The 16,334-nt window shown below is 46.7% G+C and overlaps 1 protein-coding gene across 2 annotated transcripts in view; it reads left to right on the top strand.

The window, feature by feature from the left end:
• SUSD1 (sushi domain containing 1) overlaps nucleotides 6,472–16,334 on the top strand; it is a 136,558-nt gene continuing 126,695 nt past the window's right edge. For both annotated transcript variants that reach the window (XR_002337296.1, XM_005660331.3), the window contains exon 1: nucleotides 6,472–6,995. Coding sequence is in view for 1 of the 2 variants with exons in the window: in XM_005660331.3 (XP_005660388.1) it covers nucleotides 6,881–6,995 (115 nt within the window). In the remaining variant the exon portion in view is untranslated. The remainder of the gene's footprint in view (nucleotides 6,996–16,334) is intronic.

Below are 16,334 nucleotides of genomic sequence, written 5' to 3'. Positions count from 1 at the left end.
ACTGGGGAATGGGGCTTTCCAAAGGACCTCTCCTATAATTCTGGTTCTCCAAGGACCCAAAATTGATTTGAGGAGTCCGATATGTTAATAACTGCCTAGTAAAATAAAAATTGGTACCCACATTTTTTTTCTCATTGAATTTTTTTTCTGACCACGCTTGTGATATGCAGGAGTTCGCGGGCCAGGGATCAAACCCACACCACAACAGTGACAATGCCAAGTCCTTAACCGCTAGGCCACTAGTGAATTCCCTCATTGATTTTCTATAATCAGTTTTAAGTGCCCAGTTCAGTGGCATTAAATACATTCATCTTGTTTTATCACCGTTACCACCATCCAACCTCAGAATTGTTTCATCTTGCAAAACTGAAACTCTTCCCATTAAACATCAAATCCCCATTCTCCTCTTCCCCCAGTTCCTGGCAACCACACTTCTATTTTCTGTCTTTATGAAATTTTTTTTTTGGGGTCTTTTTGTCTTTTCTATGGTCACACCTGTGGCATACGGAGGTTCCCAGGCTAAGAGTCTAATTGGAGTTGTAGCCACCAGCCTAACACCACAGCCACAGCAACACCAGATCTGAGTGATGTCTGCAACCTACACCACGGCTCACGGCAACGCCAGATCCTTAACCCACTGAAAGAGGCCCAGGATCGAACCCTCAATCTCATGGTTCCTGGCTGCATTCGTTAACCACTGAGCCACAATGCGAACTCCTGTCTTTATGAATTTGACCACTTGATGTTCCACATATAAGTGGAAACTTACTGTACTTGTTCTTTTTTAACTAGCTTATTTCACTTAGCGTAATGCCCTCAAGGTTCATCTACAGCATGGCATGTGCCAGAATTTACTTCCTTTTTCAAGTGGAATAATATTCCATTGTGTGGCTCTACAAATTTTTGTTTATCCATCCATCCTTTGATAAATATTTGGGCTGTTTCCGCCCTCTGGCTCTTTTTTTTTTTTTTTTTTTTTCTTTTTAGGGCCACACCTGCAACATATAGAAGTTTGAAGGCTAGGGGTCAAATCAGAGCTGCAGCTGCCGGCCTACACCACAGCCACGGCAATGTGGAATCTGAGCCGAGCTGTGACTACACCACAGCTCATGGCTATGATTTAGTTGGATCCTTAACCCAGTGATTGAGGCCAGGGATCAAACATGAATCTTCATGGATACTAGTTGGGTTTGTTACCACTGAGCCACAACAGGAACTCTCACCCTCTGGCTCTTGTAAATAATGTGGCTATGAGCAGGGCTGTTTGTTGTTGTTGAATGTTTTGGTTGGTGCAGGAAGATGCATTAAGATAGACTTCAACATTTCCTAACCTCTGACAATGGGCAACAGGAATGAATCAGGAGACTCTCTGGATTAGATACACCTGCTCAATGGCGTTTAGGGTTCCTTCCATGATATTGGTAATATCAATATTTTAGGTAGGATTTAAATATTTTGTCTAACCACATGAAGGTCCACTAATGAGAAAATTACTATAAAAACTTTTTAAAAAGAAGTCGAGAGTTTTTTTTTTTTTTTTTTTTTTTTTTTTGGAAAGTGTGGAAATTAAAAACTTTTTCTGGAGAGTCAGGAAACACATTTGGTGGCCCAAAGCCTGGCGAAGGATCAGATTGGAGTAAACAGTCTGTACACCGATGAGGAAAATAAAATGTTTTGAACTGGTAAGAAGTGCCCTTTGCATTTTTCTCAACAATTCCTACAGGGTGGTTCTGGAGCCAATTTGAAAACATTATGAAAGTTGTGCATTGTTGTAATACGTATAACCTGAAGTGTGCATTTAATTTTTAAAACGTTTAAATGATGTGTATTTGTATTTTCTTTTTTTTTTTTTTTTTTTTTTTTTACCCTTTCTCCCACCTCTTTTAGTGAACATTTTTGGGAAGGGCATGTATGTGGTAAATCTAATTCAATGCAGTTCTCAAAGCTGTCTGGTTCACTGATGTCATTCTTTCCTGTTTGAAAGCACTGTTGCATCCTTAATTGGGCATTTGTATGTCTGTATTTCTGGCCATTTTCCTGGGATTTGGGAAGCAGGGGAAAGAGAACTTTCTGGGCTTATGATGTCATCTTGAACCCAAAAGTCAATTTTTTCTTTGATGAAGTCATGAAAATATTGCTTTCTTGGGAAAAAAAAAGAGATCTGTCTAAATTCTCTTTTAGAAGATGCTGGTGTATTGGTAGTGCTCTCTTAAAAGAAGAACATTTTTCTTTTTTTTCTTTGTACTTCTTCCTTTTTTTTTATTACTCGAATGAATTTATCACATGTGCAGTTGTATAATGATCATAACAATCTGATTTCACAGGATTTCCATCCCACAACTCAAGCACATTCCCCCACCCCCCAAACTGCATCCTCCGGAGACCATAAGTTTTTCACTGTCTGTGAGTCAGCATCTGTTCTGCAAAGAAGTTCCGTCTGTCCTTTTTTCAGATTCCACATGTCAGTGAAAGTAATAATGTTGATGTCTCATTGTATGGCCGACTTCACTTAGCATGATAGTTTCTAGGTCTATCCATGTTGCTAAAAATGCTGGTATTTCGTTCCTTTTAATGGCTGAGTAATATTCCATTGTGTATATGTACCACATCTTCTTTATCCACTCCTCTGTTGATGGACATTTAGGTTGTTTCCATGTCTTGGCTGTTATAAATAGTGCTGCAATGAACATTGGAGTACATGTGTCTTTGCGAGGCATGGTTTTTCTCTGGATAGATGCCCAGGAGTGGGATTGCTGGATCAAATGGTAGTTCTATTTTTAGTTTTCTGAGGAATCTCCATATTGTTTTCCACAGTGGTTGCACCAATTTGCAATACCACCCACAGTGTCATAGGATTCCCTTTTCTTCACACCCTCTCCAGCACTTATTAAGTTTGTAGATGTTTTGATGATGGCCATTCTGGCTGGTGTATGGTGGTACCTCAGAGTGGTTTTGATTTGCATTCCTCTAATAATGAGTGATGCTGAACATCTTTTCATGTGTTTCTTGGCCATCTGTATGTCTTCTTTGGAGAATTGTCTGCTTAGATCTTCTGCCCATTTTTTGATGGGGTTTGTTTTTTTTTGGTATGGAGCTGCAGAAGGTGTTTGTAAATTTTGGAGATTAATCCCTTGTCAGTTGATTCACTTGCAAAGATTTTCTCCCATTCTGTGGGTTGTCTTTTCATTTTGTTTAGGGTTTCCTTTGCTGTGCAGAAACTTTTAAGTTTGATTAGGTCCCATTTGTTTATTTTTGGTTTTTATTGTCAAAACTCTAAGAGGTGGATCTGAGAAGATGTTGCTGTGGTTTATGTCAGAGAGTGTTCAGCCTATGTTTTCCTCTAAGAGTTTTATCGTGTCTGGTCTTATACCTAGGTCTTTAATCCATTTTGAGTTTATTTTTGTGTATGGTGTTAGGGAGTGTTCTAATTTCATTCTTTTCCATGAAAAAAGAAGAACATTTTTCTTAAGCTAACTATTTTCTCAGCAAAAATCTCACTGCTCCAATTTTTTTTTGGGTTTTTAGGGCCACACCCATGGCATATGAAGGTTCCCAGTCTAGGGGTCCAGTCAGAGCTACAGCAGCCAGCCTACACCAGAACCACAGCAACTTGGGACCCAAACAGTGTCTGCAACCTACACCACAGCTCACAGCAACGCTGGATCCTTAACCCACTGAGCGAGGCCAGGGATTGAACCCGAAACCTTATGGTTCCTAATTGGATTCGTTTCTACTGCGCCGCAATGAGAAATCCACCACTGCTCCAAATTTAATACTGGTTCAATACTCCCTTTTGATTCTAGTGACAAATATTGATGAGGAGATAATTTTTTCCTTCTGTGATTCCATGAACTCACCATTGGGTAGGAGGTGATTTTTTTTTTAAACAAAAAAAATTAGTTTGAAAGCAAAAAATGAGCCAATAAAAAAAAACTGATGTAGTCACAGAACCTAATGTAGAATATGAGTCTCATGGATCATACGAATGTAAAATTTTCAAAATATTAAAAACATGGTTCGTGCAAACCTAAGATTTTTTCAACTGATTAATTCATGAGGGACTCAGCAAAATGTTGATTTCAGAGGAGAACTAGTAATAAGGTTCAAAGGACAATTTAAAGAACAGATGTATAGGAGTTCCCGTCGTGGCGCAGTGGTTAACGAATCCAACTAGGTACCATGAGGTTGAGGGTTTGATCCCTGGCCTTGCTCAGTGGGTTAAGGATCCAGCATTGCCCTGAGCTGAGGTGTAGGTCGCAGATGTGGTTCGGATCCCGCGTTGCTGTGGCTCTGGCGTAGGCCAGGGGCTGCAGCTCCGATTCGACCCCTAGCCTGGGAACCTCCATATGTCGCGGGAGCAGCCCTAGAAAAGGCAAAAAGACAAACAAACAAACAAAACAATAACAAAAAAACAGCTATACAATATAACGTGTACATATGTTTTTATATATCAGTTAAGAATGAAAAAATGAATTTGCTAATAGATGCAAACCTGGTTACCTGGTTAATATCACATAAGACAAAATCTAATTAGGTTTATCTTACTTTTACCCAGCAGAAATCACCATTATCGGTACTGGAAAAATTAATTTCCATTGCTATGGACAAGCATTTTTTTCATTACCATCAACTTTCTGCAAATTAGCTTTACCTCTATAGAGTTATAAATAGCCTGTTCAATAGAAAGTCTATCAAAGGTGCAGGACCCTGTAGAATCAGATAATCTCCAGAAGGGCTACTACACAACTGAAAGGACAACCAGTAGTCTCTTTTGCCCATTTCCAGTTTGGGGATATTTTTCCCTGACATCATCGATTTTATTTTTTAATATTTATTTATTTATTTATTTATTTATCTATCTATCTATGGCTGAAGTTCCCAGGCCAGGAATCGAACCTGCGCCTCAGCATTGACCCAAACCACGGCATGGAGCATGGTAATGTACGAAAATAGAATGTGTACATGTATATGTAACTGAGTTGCCATGCTGTACCATAGAAAAAAAATTGTATTGGGGAAATAACAATAAAAACAAATAATATATGTACATGTACATATTTATATACTTATTTTAATCAATTAATTGATTCTGCAGGGAGGCAAGGCAGAGAAGGAGAGGTATATAGGTGGGCTTAAAAATGTCTTTTTTTTTTTTTTTTTTTTGGACTGTGCCCAGTGCATGTGGAAGTTCCTGGGTTAGGGATCAAACTCTTTCCAGAGCAGTGAGCAGTGACCAAGGTGGATCCTTAACCCACTGCGCCACAAGAGAACCCTAACAATGTCTTAAATGAATGTATTTTTGTTGAAACAATTACATTATTTCAAAGTTCATGAAGGTTAACCAAAAACTGTCTAAATACTAGGAGACAGGCTGCAGTCCTGGAACTGTCTATCTCCTGCTCCCCTAAGCAGGCTCCTATCTTTGCTGAGCAAAAAACAATTAGCAAGAAACCTGCTGCAAAAGGGCTTAGGAATTTTATTTTTAACTACTTCTTTTTAAGGCTGCACAACAAGTTTAGCCCTTATATGGGTGTGTTCATGGGTGGTTAGGGTTAGAGCAGGGGGGTGGGTGGCACAGAGAGAAAGCAAGTGAGGATGGGAGTGAAGCAGTGGGGGGCCCTGTTTTGAGGGATCCCCAAGACATCCCAAGCTGAAAGCCTTCAACCTGGAACTTATTTTTCTTCCCCTTGCAGCCTCTCCCTACCCCCTTTGTGTTTCTATTTCAGTGACTATTTCACCATCAACCCAGTTGCCCAAATCAAACGTTTAGGTGACATCTGTAATTTCTCCTTCCTTGTCTACCACATTCTACTGGTCATAAAAGCCAGTGGAGTCCACCCAGTACCACTCTCATTTGTCACTTCTCTTCCCACTCATGGCCAGTGCCCTGCTCCCAGACAAGTGCTCCCTTGCCTGGATCTCTGCAGCAGCTCCAGGCCGACCCCCTGCCTCCCCAACCCAAACCCGATCCCACACAGTGGACCCTGGGAGCCTTTTCTGATGAGGTCACTCTGCTTAAAGCCCCGTGACAGCTTCTCCGCAACCTCCTTTACTTGGTACATGAGGTCTTTATTTCCACAGCTCACTGCCTCTCTCCAAGGGTCCTTCGCACTTTGAGGAGGTCCTGCTCCCCATTTCTAGAATCGCCTTTCACCGCTTAGATTCCTCTCCTGCTCTTCTCACCCTCAGGTCTTCGCTTACTTGTTCCTAAGGCCTCCCTGAGTCCCCAAGCTCAGTGGCCTCTGAGCAGCAGGAACTCCTGCCAGCTCTGTCGCCTCTGACAGTCTTGTCGCTTGGTCGTGCCTGTCGCCCCTGGGTGGCCTGGACCGGCAGCTTCTCGCCCTCTCACTTTGCTCTTGTAGCTCCAGACACTTCACCTTAGTTCTCTATCAGCTCCTGGAAAATTCCTCCTCTTTCTGCCCCTCACCTCTCTTCGTTTGCCCCCCAGGGGGTACCTCCCTGAGCCCCCGACCGGCTGGGATCCCTCGATCGTTCCGCACGCTTAGAGTTCGGGACATCTCCTCCTAGCACAGTCCGGGACTCTATATTCAGCTGTGTCATTAGGCTGGACCTGCCGGGTGTCCCCGGGCCCCCAGCGCGCCAGACGCGCAGCAGGTGCACTGCCGCCGGGTGTAGGAGTGAGGGAGCCGAACGAGCGTTCCCCCGGCGCGCAGCCTTGGTGGGGGTAGGAAGGCCGCACTCGCAGTCGCCGCCCCCCACCCCCACCCCCACCCCCGGGACCCCGCGGCGCCCTCCGCTCCCCCACGCGGCGCCGGAAGCGGCCCGCCCGTCCCCCTCCCCGGGGCGCCCGCCGCCTTATCTCGGCGCCTCCGGGCCGCAGGAGGAGTCGCGGGCGCGCGGGGTGGGAAGTGGCGGTGGTATGGCCCGGGGGCCCCGGGGCGCGGGCTTCCCGCCTGGCCGCCTGCTGTCGCTCCTGCTGCTGCTGCTGCTGCTCTGCCTGGCCCGCGGCGCGCCCCGGACGCCCGGCGCAGACGGTGAGTGCTGACAGGGAGCGCGCGCGGCGCCGGGGGCGCCCTCGGCCTGGCCCCAGACCCAGCCGGGCGCGCCCCGGACGCTCCTCCGCCCCTGGGCTGGGCGGGCTTGGAGCCTGGGCTTGGGGCGCAGGTCGGGGATCGAGAGGGCGGGGCTCCGACAAGCGGGAGGGCCTCCCGGGCGACTTCCCCGCCCCCGTCCCGGGGCCTCGGGGCCACTGTGGACGACAAGGGCGCGGCGGCCCGGCCTGCTGCCCCGGGAGGACCTGGCGCGAACTGGGGCTGGGCGCGAGCTGGGGGCCCCGGGAGAGCCGCACCCACTCAGCGAGGGCGTGGAAGGGCGTTCCGCTTGCACTGTCACGCTTCCGGCCCCGCTGTGGCTTTGAGGGACAAATTCTTGACCCGAAGCAATTTTCTTTCTACCTTTTAAGTTTTTACCTTTGATGAAGAACCAGATGCTAATATGGTGAGAAAGAAGTGTAAGGAACTTTAGGGGAATAAAGCATTCATTAATTAGTTCATGTATTCAACAGATGAATGATCCTTGAATAGTTTCTGTGTGAGGGATGTGAGGTCGCGGTGCTGGCCCTATTCTGGGGAAAACAGACAAGCAAATAATCCATTTCCTGGCAGTTGACGTATTTTTTTTTTTTTTTTCCCTCTTTTTAGGACCGCACCCGTGGCATATGGAGATTCCCAGACTGGGGGTCGAATCCCAGCTGTAGCTGCCGACCTACGCCACAGCCACAGCAACGCAGGGATCCGAGCAGCGTCTGTGACCTACACCACAGGTGGCCTTATGACCAGATCCTTAACCCACTGAGCAAGGCCAGGGATCGAACCCGCGTCCTCATGGATGCTTGTCAGGTTTGTTAACCACTGAGCTACCAGGGGAACTCCTTGATGTAGTTTTTAATGCCCCCTGCAGAATGCAGTGTGGAATGTGGTAGGAGTTACACGGAGGATTTAGACATGGAGGGGAGGTGGCATTTACTTGAATAACTGTGATAAGGGCAGAATGCCAGAAGTGCTCTGAGAAGGTGGGTGGTCACAGGAGGGAAAGGCTACATCTAACTCAGGGAGTCTGGTGGCCTCATGAATGTGGTGACCCTTGAACTGGGCTAGCAAGGATTGGTAATATTTGGATATGGGAAGATGAGGAACGGAATTCTAGCTCATAGCAGAGGGCACAGTCAGCTCTCCACAAATATGTGTAGAATGAATGAATTCCAGATGGAGGGGACAAAGTGAGGAAGCACGCGGAGGCACCAAAGCATGGGCCTGTGGTTCAGTTTGATGGGTATGTAGGAATGAAAGGGAAATGAGGGCAGAAAAGCAGATTGGAATTAACCAGAAGGCAGAATGCTGTGATTGGCAGATCAAGGCATTTAGATCTCACTGTTTCTGGGCAGTGAGTAGCCACGGGAAGTCACTGCAAGTTTTAGTACAGGGAGTTATCCCAGAAAGTGGTTATAAGAAAGCTCTCCAGCTTCCTTGATAAGACCAAGTACTCATCCCGTAGTAGATGGCAAATTTCATGGAGGGAGCTATGGGGGGACTTTGTGGCTCAGACTGCTGTTCCCCCCAATTCTCTTCAGCTCGGAAATTTTACCATCACTGGCAGGTAGTTCTTTTGATGGCTGAACCTTCTAGAGCAGCCAGTACATCAGATGCTCTGATGATCTAACTTCCTTCTCTAACTCGGTCTCCCATGGCTGTGCTTAAAATCTTGTAGACACTTGGAGCCTATTTCAAAATCTTTGTGTTAAGACTGTAGCCTAGGAAACTGTCCACTGTGGTCTCACTGACTTGCTGGGCTAAGGTGGTTGAACAAAGTAACTGCCTAGGGTCACCCATCTGCACCTGCTTAAATGCTATGGGGTGAATTTTGGGAAATGGAAGCCAGGGTTGCCTGGCTGAGCCTCCTCTCCCCATGTAGGCATCCTCCCACCATTTACAACCATGGAGAATCTGGTTTGATTAGAGGCACGTTTCCTTGCAGTGGACGCAATGTGGGGACTGACTAGAGGCTTAGGGGCCATTGAGGAAGTTGTAATATCTCTTCTTGAAGTTCTGAGGCTTGGCAGAAGGACCTAAGGGCTGCATGTAGATGATAAGGTAGAAATGGATTAGAAGGACTTAATGACAGATATTAAGGTGCAAGGAAACGGAAGAGGGAAGATGGAACCCTAAGGGTTTGGGGCTGAAGGATGACTTGGGTAGATGGTTCTAGAGGAGCAGAAAAAAAGATTTGGGAAGAAAAATGACTAGTTGTTTTGGAGATCCTGCTGTTGAACTGCTGTTAGGACTTTTGCAGAAATGAAATCAACAGGGAGTTGAGACTATGGACAAGAAGTGTGTGCAAATGATGGAGACTTGATTGTCACTTGAAGCCTTGAGGTTCATGAGTATGAGGAACAAGGACAGATTTCTTGGAAAGACCATGTTCAGATGGTAGGTGCAAGTAGAGGATAAAGAGCCATGGCCACATAGGTCAGAGGAGGACTGGGCTAGTAGAGCATCAAGGAAACCAGGGGAAGGGGAGCCAAGAGAGTAGAGGTTGAGAACAAGGCTTTGGGTTTGGTGACTGGTCAGTGGGAGCCAGAGCCAGCAGAGCAGTGAGGGTAAGAGCCAGATGCAGAGAGCTCTGGTGAGTGCAGGACTTTGGCTGCAGAGTAGATGCTCTTTAAAGAAGATAGAAGGATGGAGTTCCCTGGTGGCTTAGCAGCTGAAGGATCTGGCAGTGTCACTGCTGTGACTCAGATTTGATCCCTTGCCTGGGAACTTCTGCATGCCTCTGGTATAACCAAAAAAAAAAAAAAAAGAAGATAAAAGGAAAGAGAAGATAGTGTGCAGTTGGTCTGGTCAGGTCAGTGCAAGAATTTTTTTTCCTTTTTAGGGCTGCACCTGCAGCATTTAGAAGTTCTGTGCGAGGGATCGAATTGGAGCTGCAGCTGCTGGCCTATGTCACGGCTTGTGGCAATGCCAGATCCTTAACCCTCTGAGAAAGGCCAGGGATCCAATCCTCACAGACACTATGTTGGGTTCTTTATCCACTGAGCCACAACGGGAACTCCTAGAATATATATATATATACATATATATATATATATTTTTTTTTTTTTTTTGCTGAAGGTGGTGAGAAAGCAGACTCTGGCACTTTTTAGAATGAGGGGAATTATTTAGTAGAGGGAGAAACTGAAAATGCAAAAATGAGTGAGTTATTTAGTGGAGCAGGTCAAAAGGCAAAGTTGGTCTACAAGTGGGAAAGCTTGGTAGGGAAGAGCGGGGAGGGAGAAGAATGGGGAACGGCTCTGCCCTTCCCCCACAGCTAGCTGCTCAGTGCTGTTTATTTTTCAAAACCAGCCCAATTGCCCTTCCTCCTGGAGGCCCCTTGGAGTTATCCAACACCAGCGACACCACACCCACACTTCTGTACCATATTGTATGGGACCCTACACTCTTACTTATATCCATATATATTTATATGGTACTCTTGCCCTATACACTCACACCATACTGAAATGTAATTGTTTACTAGACCAAGAGCTCCTTGGGAGTAGGGAGCTTATATTAGGCATCTGGTGTGGAACTAAAACGAAGACCATCAAATGAGGAGTTCCTGTTGTGGCTCCGTGGTCAATGAACCCAGCTAGTATCCATGATGATGAGGGTTCGATCCCTGGCCTTGCTCAGTAGGTTAAGGAGCCAGCAGTGCCATGAACTGTGGTGTAGATCACTGATGTGTCTTGGATCCCACATTGCTGTGGCTGTGGGGTTGGCCAGCAGCTGCAGCTCAGATTCAACCCCTATCCTGGGACCTTCCATATGCTGCAGGTGCGGCCTGAAAAGATACACACGCACAAAAAGACAAAAAAAGGCCACGAAGCCCATCAAATGAGAATAGGCACAGGCTGTTTATTCAGAGCTCACTCTGTCAATCGGGTCAGCCATCATCACTTACATTTATCAGGGACTTGAAGGCAGGCCTTTGAGTGTGAAAACTTTACAGTGGAACAAAAGGGAAGGCTTCAGGTGTGCCCTGTTGGAGGATGTTGGCGGGGGAAGCTGGAGGTAGCCTCCCTCGAACAGCAGGCATCCCGTGTGATTGGTTAGGGCCGCTTGTTTGGCTTTCACTGATTGGTCCTTAGTTTGAAGCTTGGGGGAAAAATGACAGAAGCTGATGTGGGAAGAGAATAAGAGAAGAAGGAGTGGGTCATTTTGTTGTACAGCAGAAATTATCACAGCCTTGTAAGTCCGCTATACTTCAGTAAAACTCACCAACAACAACACTGCCGAAGCTGCCCGACATGGGCTAAGTCCCGACCTTTTGGGGCTTATTGCTGTAGAGGTTGTGGTTGACTTCCTAGACCGATGCTGCCAAGAGTCCTGGGTTTTTTTTTGTATGGTCTGACCATTGTCTGTTTGGATCTTCAGTCTCTCAGTGGTAACATTGCTGAATTACATGTAATTGTTATCAGAGATGTTTCAGGGAGGAGAGCGTGGAGGAGCTGAAGTCAGATGGAGGAAGGTGTGCGATGGTAGTTGGTGGAGCAGGAAGGTGCTGGTGGGTGGGTGGGGTGCCCAGCCCTAGGGGAATAGAGAGGTTAGGAATGGGCTGGAACCAGTCAGTCCTGTTTCTTAGCCTTTCCCCGGCATGGCTCGGAGTCTGGGAGTGGCTGGGAAACCTCTTGGCCCAGGCCTGGCTGGGGTTTGGGAAGAGGAGAGGATGGGCAGAGGCCTTGAGAGTGATGGTGGGGTGGGTCAGGGAAGTTGTTCCTGTATCAAGTGCACCTGACCTCACAAATCCTGCCTCCCACAGGCGTGGTGTTCACGCTCTCATCATGAGTCACAGCAGTATATTCCCGGTTGAGAGTGAGGAAGAGGAAGAAAGAGGGTGAACTGAGGGAGTGGATTGTTTGGGGGTGACTTGCAGTTGCTCAAAGTAATAGGGCAGGATTAGAGCCGATGAAGACAATCCCTAACCCCTACCGTGGCCTAGGTCTTCCCTCTCCAGGAACTGGGCCCTGGGCACATCCTCAGCTTCGGATCGAATCCTGAAATGGGCTTCTAGGTCTCTGCAGCCCAAGGGAGCAAGTGGCCTATTGGCCTTAGCTCTGCCGAGGAGACAGGGGGGAACAAATTTGCATGGATTAAAAAAAAAGCAAATGGCTTACTCGAGAATGTGAGGCAGCCTGTCAGCGGGTGGCAAGCAGGATAGGAACCTAGGGCATGGCCGCTTTGCTCAGCATGGGTTGCTCCCTGGTCTGAAGGTTAGATGTGGGGGCCCTACTGCAGTGTGGTCTTGGCCACACAGGAAGTGGACAGAAGAGGACAAAAGGGCAAAAACAGCTGGGAGCCCAGTAACTTTTGCACAAGGAAAGGTTATGGGTTCTTTTTTTTTTTGTCTTTTTGCTATTTCTTGGGCTGCTCCCTCGGCATATGGAGGTTCCCAGGCTAGGGGTCGAATCGGAGCTGTAGCCACCGGCCTACGCCAGAGCCACAGCAATGCGGGATCTGAGCCATGTCTGCAACCTACACCACAGCTCATGGCAACGCTGGATCGTTAACCCACTGAGCAAGGGCAGGGACCGAACCCACAACCTCCTGGTTCCTAGTCGGATTCATTAACCACTGCGCTACTATGGGAACTCCTGGTTATGGGTCCTTGATGGGGATTGGCAACGCTGGGTGGGGGCAGGAAGGGGTGTGGACAGTGGTTCCCACTGCCCCCCAAGGATTATGCTTGAAAGAGTAGAGTGCTCTCTGTCTTAGGGGATTTTTAAAGCAGAGGCTATGTTTTGCTTTCCTATCCGGGTGTTGGAGAGGAGAGACTATGAGGTCTCTCAGGTTCCTTCTGTCCCTGGAATTTGATGCAGTCTCTTACGAGCAGTGCAATTTTCCGTGGTGTTTTGGAAGACGTGGGCATCTTTTCTCTTCCTGAGTTTGGGCCTCCTTTGCTTATTTCCTCGGGTCATTTGATCTGTTTCCATGTGTCTCCATGAGTTTGAGAGGCAGGATCTCATGAGGGTTGTGCGGTGGGTTTGTTTGGTCTGACCGTGAATGGCTGGTGTTAGATTAAGATTTAAATCCAAGCACTCCGAGTATGCTTTTATTTTTAAATTTTTTTATAGGGCTGCACCATGGCATATGGAAGTTCCCAGGCTAGGGGTCAACTTAGAGCTGTTGCTGCTGACCTACACCACAGCCACAGCAGTGCCAGATCCAAGCCACGTCTGTGACCTACACCACCACTCATGGCAACACCGGATCCTTAACCCCCTGAGCAAGGCTGGGGATCGAACCTGCGTCCTCATGGACACTAATCAGATTTGTTTCTGCTGTGCCACAACAAGAGTGCACATAAGTTGCTGTTTGAATGTTGAAATAATGAGCCAGATGAGCTGGCTCAGGCTGGCAGCCTGCTCCATCCGAAGGTCTCGTTTGCCTTGGTGTGAGGTGGAGAGGAGCGAGGATTGAGCAAGCCTGAGGAAGCTGAACTTCCTACTTCTGAGTAAAGTGTTACCCAGCGGGCTCGGAAGGGTGGGGGGGAGGCAGGGAGTGATCATGGAAATGAGGATATTGGGTACTGTTCCCAGAAATCAGCCCCGTGAAGAGGTTGGCATCTGTCCACACAAAGATAGTGCTTTGGGCTTTCGCATCAATTCAGCTCCCCATCACTCTCTTCATTAGTATAATTGGGAGCTGGCTAGCTGTCAGTACCTTCATGTGTTCATTAACAAAGGGCTGTTGAGTGGTTGTTATAATAATATCTGTCATGTTCTAATTGCTTGCCATGTATTAACCCATTTACTCATTAATCCTCGAAACCACCATAAAAAGTAGGTTTACTGTTATCCTCCTATTACAGATCGATGGGAAACTGAGGCACAGAAATCATCAAGGGTCACCCAGCGAGCCAGCAGCCGAGCTAGGATCGTGGGCGCAAGTGGTCTCTTAACCCTGCTCTGAAGCACCACGTCTAATACCAGGCGCTGCATCATGCGTGCCTTGTTTTTAACAGCAGTGACCATATCTATGAAGACAGACATAAATATTCATGTAAATTAGCTCTTTGCCTAGCGCTCTGTGGAGCTCATGCATATAGTTCTCATTTAATCCTCGCAACACGATCTCCATTGTACAGCTTAGAACCAGGGTGCTGACCGTTTAACTCGCCTTAGGTCACATAACCGAGGAGCCAGAGAGAAGACTCCAACCCAGAAATGAGACACCAGAACCTGTCTGGTCGCCTCATGGATGGATGTGGTTTTAGCTCGTTTGTCACCGCAGAATAGAGAAGGGAAGTGAATCTAGGGTGGCAGCCCTCAGCTGGGGACACAGTAATAGTTACAGAGGGTACTTGTCAGGCTTTTCCTCTTAGGTTTTTGGTATCCCCACTCTCCTGTTGCTCTCCAGTCATTCTAGGCATCCCTGGGGCCTGCGGAAGGCGGCGGTTGGGGGGGTGGGGTCCCCTCACCCCTATGTAGCCCCCTCAGTTACTGCATGGCAGTCATTTCTCTGCCCTCCCGAACAGAATCACCGAAGACAGAAGTCAGATCATCTTTGACATGGATGGGATGTTGTCCCCTGACACTGTGCCTCCCAGATTACAGTGAGGGCACAGTGATCTCGGCACAGGCTTGGAGAATTCTTCTCCCTTGGGTTATTCTCTCTGACACGTTGGTCCCAAGGCCATGCTGTGCCTCAGTCTAGACTTGGGGAAAGACACCGTCCGTGTGGCCTTTTCTTTCCCCAGGGTGCTGGCCCTCGTCCTTGAGATTGAGCTAGACGTTCAGTGCTGCTAGCAGTGTGGTCCCCCTGGGAGCTTCTTAAAAACACAGATTCTCTGGCTGGGCCCACAGCTACTGAAGCAGACTCTCTGGCGATTCTGTTTTAACAAGCTCTTCAAGTCGCCTATCTTGGTTTGCACCAAATTGAGGGGTTTCCTGGGACACGGGACTTTATTAAAGACAAAAATGAAATGTCATGGAGTTCCTGTCATGGTGCAGTGGTTAACGAATCCGACTAGGAACCAGGAGGTTGCGGGTTCGGTCCCTGCCCTTGCTCAGTGGGTTAATGATCCGGCGTTGCTGTGAGCTGTGGTGTAGGTTGCAGACGCGGCTCGGATCCCGAGTTGCTGTGGCTCTGGTGTAGGCCAGCGGCTGCAGCTCCGATTCGACCCCTAGCCTGGGAACCTCCATATGCCGAGGGAGCGGCCCAAGAAATAGCAAAAAGTCAAAAAGACAAAAAGCAAAAAAAAAAAAAAAAAAAAAAAGAAGAGTCAGAACTTGAGAGGGAAGGGATTTTAAGGGCCCTTTAATCCCTGTTACTCAAAATGTGCTCCACCTGGCAGCTTGTTAGAAATGCAAAATGTAGGCCCCACCCCAGACCTACTGAATCAGAGCCTGCGGTTTAGCAAGAGCCCCAGGTAATTTGAATGGACTTTAAACTTTGAGAAGCCTGAAGCCCTTACTTTACAGATGAAAAACTGAAACCCAGAGAGGTTAAAAGATTTGCTAAAAGTCACCATGACTTAGACTTAACTAAAGTTAGGATCAATTCTGACTCAAGTGCAGTGCTTTCCTGTGCCTGGCTGACTTCCTCCAAGGCCATATATTGTTGGTCTGGTTCTATTTATTGCATGAACTTGAACTTAGTTCTATTTATTGAATGAATTTGAACTTAGTTCTGTTTATTTAAAACCTCTTTAGATTCTGTCCCTCACTAATTCAGATTGGACTTTCCTTAGTTTATCTGAGTGGTTGGCACTACTTTGCTTCTTGTTTTGTGTGTGTTTATTAGATTCACTCAACTGTTGACTCACAAAAAAGAAGTCATTTTCTATCTAATGTAAGTTTCTGGAAATGGATGGATGTAAAAATGCTGCCATCTTTATAAAGACAAATATTTTTTGAAACAAAAATCAAACATCTTACCATTTCCTCCTTTATTTCATTACTATAGTGCTTATGTCAATCATATATATACATATATATATATCTGAAACTAAGACAATATTGTTAATCAACTATACTTCCAAAAAAAGCATAGCATTTGATCTATTATGGCTTTTGTGCTACACACACACTGGGCTGAGTGTTCATCATTATACAGGTGACCACAGCTAGCTTTGTGGATGTGCCCCAGGATTTATTATTTAAAGGGTATTTCCAGGATGTGATTATGAATTGGCCGTGTCCTTATGGCACTGTTTTAAAATGTTAAAATGTTTAAATAGATCTAGCCCATGTTGATGGACTTTTAGTAGGGGGATTCAGTCTCACTTCAGCTCTGCCTGTTGCCCTTGTAATCAGGTGCCTTCCTGCTCTGTTTTCTCTA

The sequence above is a fragment of the Sus scrofa genome, chromosome 1 (assembly GCF_000003025.6).
Source record: "Sus scrofa isolate TJ Tabasco breed Duroc chromosome 1, Sscrofa11.1, whole genome shotgun sequence".
In the NCBI taxonomy this organism is placed as follows: Eukaryota; Metazoa; Chordata; class Mammalia; order Artiodactyla; family Suidae; genus Sus; species Sus scrofa.
Note: the sequence above shows the minus strand (reverse complement) of the source record. Positions and strands in the feature narration are given on the sequence as shown.